This window comes from Coffea eugenioides, chromosome 1 (assembly GCF_003713205.1).
Source record: "Coffea eugenioides isolate CCC68of chromosome 1, Ceug_1.0, whole genome shotgun sequence".
Classification (NCBI taxonomy): Eukaryota; Viridiplantae; Streptophyta; class Magnoliopsida; order Gentianales; family Rubiaceae; genus Coffea; species Coffea eugenioides.
In genome coordinates this window covers 32,565,716-32,571,644 of record NC_040035.1, presented here as the reverse complement: position 1 = coordinate 32,571,644, position 5,929 = coordinate 32,565,716, and the positions used below count along the sequence as shown (strand labels likewise).

The 5,929-nt window shown below is 36.1% G+C and overlaps 1 protein-coding gene and 1 pseudogene across 1 annotated transcript; one reads left to right on the top strand and one right to left on the bottom strand.

Annotated features, from left to right (window-relative positions):
- The first annotated feature begins 254 nt into the window (after positions 1 to 254).
- Positions 255 to 1,280, top strand: LOC113770497 (annotated as a pseudogene).
- Positions 1,281 to 2,666: 1,386 nt separating this feature from the next.
- On the bottom strand, positions 2,667 to 5,669 carry LOC113765300 (reactive oxygen species modulator 1). Its single transcript, XM_027309432.1, has 3 exons — positions 5,480 to 5,669; positions 5,158 to 5,195; positions 2,667 to 3,031 (listed from the first exon to the last, which is right to left on the bottom strand). Exons 1-3 carry the CDS (start codon positions 5,550 to 5,552, stop codon positions 2,924 to 2,926), a joined length of 219 nt encoding a protein of 72 aa, XP_027165233.1. The 5' UTR covers positions 5,553 to 5,669; the 3' UTR covers positions 2,667 to 2,923.
- Positions 5,670 to 5,929: the final 260 nt, after the last annotated feature.

Sequence of the window (5,929 nt, the reverse complement as noted above, 5' to 3'; positions counted from 1 at the left end):
CCAATGATATATACGTGTAGGAGGAATGAATACTATTCCATCACAAACTAATGGAGCGTCAAAACTTCGCCTCAAACTTCATCGCTTTCATCTTGTTTGCAGCCATTTTCTTGACATTTATCAAAGAATGGAAAAGATACCAACAATCCAAAACCATCCAGAAACTGCCTCCAGGTCCGTGGAGGCTACCATTCGTTGGATGTATGCATCATTTGATAGGCTCACTTCCTCATCGTTGTCTGAAAAACTTAGCTCACAAATATGGACCTCTAATGCATTTGCAGCTTGGTGAAGTTTCAGCTATTGTTGTCTCATCGCCAAATGTAGCGAAGGAGATCATGAAAACACATGATATTTCTTTTGCGAGCAGACCTGAACTTCTCACGTTCAAGATCATCTGTTATGATAGTACAGATATTGCATTCTCCCCTTATGGTGATTATTGGAGACAGATGAGAAAAATTTGCACCCTAGGACTTCTTAGTGGTAAAAGTGTCCGGTCTTTCAAAAATATTAGGCAGGATGAGGGTTTGCACCTGGTTGAATCAAATAAGGCCTTTGGCTGGTGAGAAGATCAATCTAACTGAACTAGTTTTCTCATATGCAAGTTCTGTGGTTTGTAGAGCAGCATTTGGTCAAGTTTCGAAAGAAGATCAATATGAATCTGTACGATTAATGAAGCAAGTGGCAGCTTTAGGAGGAGGTTTCGATATTGCTGATCTGTTTCCTTTTTACAAATTTCTTCCTCACCTGTCTGGATTGAAGACTAGGTTACTGAAGATCCACCACAAGATGGACACAGTATTTGAAAACTTAATCGAGGGGCACATCAAGAACCAAAATAGGAACGAGAAATGCTTTGCTGATTCTGGTCCAGAAGATCTCATTGATGTTCTACTGCGATTTAGAGATAGTGGGGGCCTTCAATTTCCAATCACCAACAACAATATCAAAGCTATCATCTTTGTATCTTTCCTCAGCATTCCCATATGTTTATCATACTTCACTCTAAAACTGTGTGGGATTGTTTTAGATTTAGGAAATGAATTTTTATAATTCCCAATGTTGCGTTAATTACGCAGGATATGTTCGGTGCTGGAACTGAAACTTCGTCCTCAACCATTGAATGGGCTATGTCAGAGATGATAAGAAATCCAAAGGAGAAAATAGATGAGACTGATTTTCAAGAACTGAGATACCTAGGAGAGCTGGAAATCACTTTGAATTTGCACCATTTGGGGCTGGAAGAAGGATTTGCCCAGGAATGTCGTTTGGCGTAGCAAATGTTGAGCTTCCACTAGCTCTTCTACTCTATCACTTCAACTGGAGACTCCCGGATGGCATGGATTTTAAAGACTTGGATATGTTGGAGAGCAACGGGGTAACTGCAACAAGAAAATGTAACCTTCATTTGGTCCCCTCTTTGTATGATCCTTCCATTGATGTCTAATAAACCGTCATATCTGCAGCACTTCTTCAGGGCCAGAATGTGATGTGCTCGCAATCAATACTTTGTTCATATTAAAGATGTATCTGTAGCACTACAACTCATGCTATGTCTTTGTATTTACCTACCAATAAAAGAGAAGAAGACGTTGAGAATCCAAACCTTTTTTTGACAATTTTTGGGACCCCTCATCCGTACGATCCGTCCTTTATTAGTTGCATCAGTTGACTGTCCCTGGTAAATTGCTGCCAATTGAACGTTACAGAAATCAGTGAGAATTATTATTGGATGCCACTGCAATCAACTTAATATGTTACCCTTCTTCAAACAAATAATAATAATAATAATAAAGGGCTCGATATGTAATGCCTAAAACAACAAAGTGTAGCTTAGTTATTTAGTTATAAGGGGGCTGGTGGAGTCCATCTATAGATGCAAAAAATGAATGAAATAAAAAAAATGAAATGCCTAAAACAGATGTATTTTAAAAATTTATAAGATAAATTGACTTTCTCAAGACTTCCATATGGTGAACCCAAATGCACAATTTTTCTAATTGTTTCAATTGATTACTTATCTTTACCTTTGCACAAAAGATTTGGTTCCATGAATTTTGCGAAAAGTGGCAATAAGGCAATGTTAATCGGCCTTCATATACTGATCCAAAAGATACTCGTCAGTGCAAAATGCATTCAACAGGACGCTTTTCTGATAGCTTCACAACTTATCTGTTTACAAATTTCAACAGATGTATTGTTTCAAATTGCTGTTTTTCATGTAAAAATAATTAAATTGGGTTGTCGCTGTCAGTTCAATGCCTTGCAACCATTGGGCTAGTCTCTGAGCTCAAGCTATCGAATGCACGTCTATACAAATTAAAGAATATTTCAAGGCCTATTGACATTCATCTGCCATCCAAATGGGAATTGGGTACTTAGATAAGACATAGATTCACCTCACAGGCTAGCCACTGCTGGTAGGTAGATATTATATTTAACTTAGGATCTGTATGGATTAAGTATTTTTGGAGGTGTTTTTAAAAAACTACACCGTAACGTTATATCAAAAACTTTCTACTGTACTAGTTTCTTAGAGAAATCTTGTGCTCATTTAGAGAGAAAATAGAGTATGTCCTTTGAATCTGGGTTTCATCAGTGGAAAGATACTAATGCAACTATAACTATTCTCCTTGCATTACCAGAAACTGTAAACGGAAGAGTGCATCAAGTATTCCAATTTCCAATATAGAAATGATAAATGGTAAAATCACAGCACAGATACAAGGTATTGAAACGCTGTACTTAAAAGAAAATTTGATCTCCACGAAGCTGTTTATGTAACAACCTTGAAACGAGCTACAGAAATGTTGCCAGGACAGATTCATAATACAGAAACTGTTCTGTGAATATCATATTTAAGGGCCAGGTCAACGTCAACTAACAACTAACATCAAACGTAGAAAAGCAAAACGTAATATCACTTCGTGCAATGTATCAAGCTTCCAGCGCCCAAGAAAAGACCAAAGACCGCAGCACTTCCCAGCGTGGATTGTCCAATATATCTGATTTTCAGAAGGCCAGGAACCTGGACAGATACATCAACATAATGTATAAGCGATGACCAAGAAACAGATACTAAAAATATCATTCTAGCTTTCAGCATATAAGACCTAATAACATCTGAATTTCAATGTGTAAAAAGAATCCTTTGTCTCAGATACCAAGTCTAACTTCTGCATATTCGTTAACCAAAAGCAGGCATTAGCTTACGAAGTCATATGTGAAGTTTGAGAAAGTAAAGAGCAACCAATAGCCATGTTTTCCATATCATTTCATCTTTTATGTGCAGCAAGAAATTGCTAAACTAGGCAGATCACTAAACACTTTAACATATTCTCCTTGGACCATCCACATCAATCAGGCAAACAAAGACCAAGACAAAAATGAGGTCTTTTAACCAGATACAGGGGAAAGGGAATTAGTAAATCTATAAAGCAAAATAAGTAATTGAAGTACATTATTCCATTTGACCTAAATTCACAATCTATTACTTGAACTTCAGGTGAATCACACATCAATGACTCATCCCCCACACACAAGAAGAACCTTATACGGCCCATTATAATGTTGCAAAACTCCAAGCAAAAACCACGAACACATCATCTAGTAGCAGAAAAGCTACAAACTGAAATGAAAAATTCTACTGGAGCAGGGCAGGTACTACAATCTATCTACAGGTGCATAGCCACACATTGAGAAATAGTGTTAGTTTAAAATTGCCACCTCAATCAGTAAGAAACTGGATGTGAATTTTAAGTGCAGAGCATTCTCCAATAGGAACAAGTTTCAAGTTACCAAATCAGATTTACAATAAAAAAAAGGTTCATTTAATTCAAAGCAACAAAAAACAAGGGAACCAATAGCCATTCAATATCCAAAATGGCCACTTCGTTTACTAAGATATTTTGCTTATTCATATCCAAGTTCATAGATAACTGATAGACAATACTCTATTACTCCTTTATTTTTTTATCCACCATGTGTAGCAAAATAGAGGGGAAAAAGTCAGCTTTTGTAGGCTTTGCAGTAAAATTAAATGGAGGTAAAGCTCTTCGAAGAAACAATGTAAAGATAGGCACCGGTTAGAACTTGAGTCTCCAGGTACCCAAGATCATGATATTATCAATGTCTTCATACAAATTTGGATGTTAAGAGGTCCTTTACATCATTCAACCAAATAGCTTCAACCAAAAGAAGTGAAATGTTGGAAATCATCATCTAAAACTGAGTTGGTAATTAATCTAGCCATGAAATTGAGGCAAAAATGGTTAGCACTGTAAATATCTTCAACCATCCATGATGAATTGAATTTAAAGAGTACCAAGACTGGTATTAACTGGCACCCCTCTAGTTTTGAGGCAGTTTGCAAAACAACAACGAAACACACATAAAGAACATGGAGACAGAATATCAAATTTTTGCAAGATACGAAGTAAAGAAGGATAATTTAGTGAAAAGGAAGCAATAGATAATTAAGAAATGCTTCAGTCACGTAGACCAAAATATTACTCAGAACTGGGTTCAAAAGAACATCTGCGAAACCCAAATTTACAAGCCTGATATGGCAATGTTCTGAGTCAAAAGACTCTTAAAAGGTTGACATCCATCCAAACAAGAATGCAAAAGTGAACTTTGATACTAAAAGCAAAAGTTGAACTTCTAGGCTAATCATAATCCCCCAATCTACATAACTGATTATCAACATAGGATAACTTGTATATTGTTCTGTATCAGTAATACTAAGACAACTAGGGAAACCAAAAATTCTCAAACTTATCAAAGCTAAAAACTTCTGCTGCCATTAATTGTCATGCATTTTAAGCCACAAGCCCTCAATCAAAACCATGTCCAAAGGAAATAAGTTGGCATAAAACCTTCAAGAATTATATGGCTATCATATAACGGAATTAGACACTGTACTGCAGTTTTCCTGCTAAATTAGTATAAGAAAACTCAAGTCTACTAAGCCACTTCTAGATGACCAACCCACCCACCCATCCACCACCAACACCAAAAAATAATAATAATAATCCCCCAAAAGACATTAATTTCAAACGAAAAATAAGAAATATCAGAAGTAATAATGTATCTAACAAAATTACTACGAAGAAAATGAACAAAAGCTTATTTAAGGGGAAAAAACCTATTTACCTTGCATCTAATAGCGTCAAAAGTTCCATAACAAGCACCTGGGCAACAAATTGGAAAAATATCAAATTAAGCCTCATATTCTCCAAAAAAAAAAAAAATCAGTTAAGAATGAAAACACAAGGAACCATTTTTCACAGGGGACTAACTGGTAAGAAATTCCGCTAATCTCGGGCAGATAAATAAGTGAAATTAAGACCTGTCATTTCTCTAATTTCTAATTTAACAAGAATGCGTAAAAATTAAACTAAATTCTAGGGTTTTGACAAAATAATAAAAAATTAGGGTTTAAGAGGGGAAAAACAATTGGCGATGCAAATTTTACCAACGGCACCGCCAATAGCGCCGCCGACGACAACGCCAGCAGTCACTTTTGCCAAACAGCTATCTCTCCTCATATTCACCACCGGATTTTTTCCCTTTTTTCTTGGGCCTCTCTCTCTGATTTTTTACAAGGAGAGGAGACTGGAGAGTGACAATGGAAACAAGAAACCTCTGTTTTGTTCCCCAAGAAATTTCCCGTTTTTAGTCTTTCTTTTTTTAGTTCTGGTCCTTGTATTTTGAACTAATCCAAGGTTTAGTGCCATTTTGACTTGTGCAAAGTTCATATGAGTGCCCTATATTTAAACTAGATTTAAGAAGGCAATAGGGATAGATTTCGTCCCTTAAATTTTGAATATTTCTAAATTTATTTCTTTGAATTTTGATATTTGCGTCATTGGCCTCATGTATTTACCCAATAAGGAGTTTCAGACATGTTTGGATAGAGTATAAT

Excerpts from the sequence above, each read along its gene's own strand:
- LOC113765300 (XM_027309432.1), bottom strand. The coding sequence starts at position 5,552 with ATGAGGAGAGATAGCTGTTTGGCAAAAGTGACTGCTGGCGTTGTCGTC. Across the intron at positions 5,196-5,479 it reads CGCTATTGGCGGTGCCGTTG|GTGCTTGTTATGGAACTTTT; the intron begins GTAAAATTTGCA and ends TTTGTTGCCCAG. Across the intron at positions 3,032-5,157 it reads TTGACGCTATTAGATGCAAG|GTTCCTGGCCTTCTGAAAAT; the intron begins GTAAATAGGTTT and ends GTATCTGTCCAG.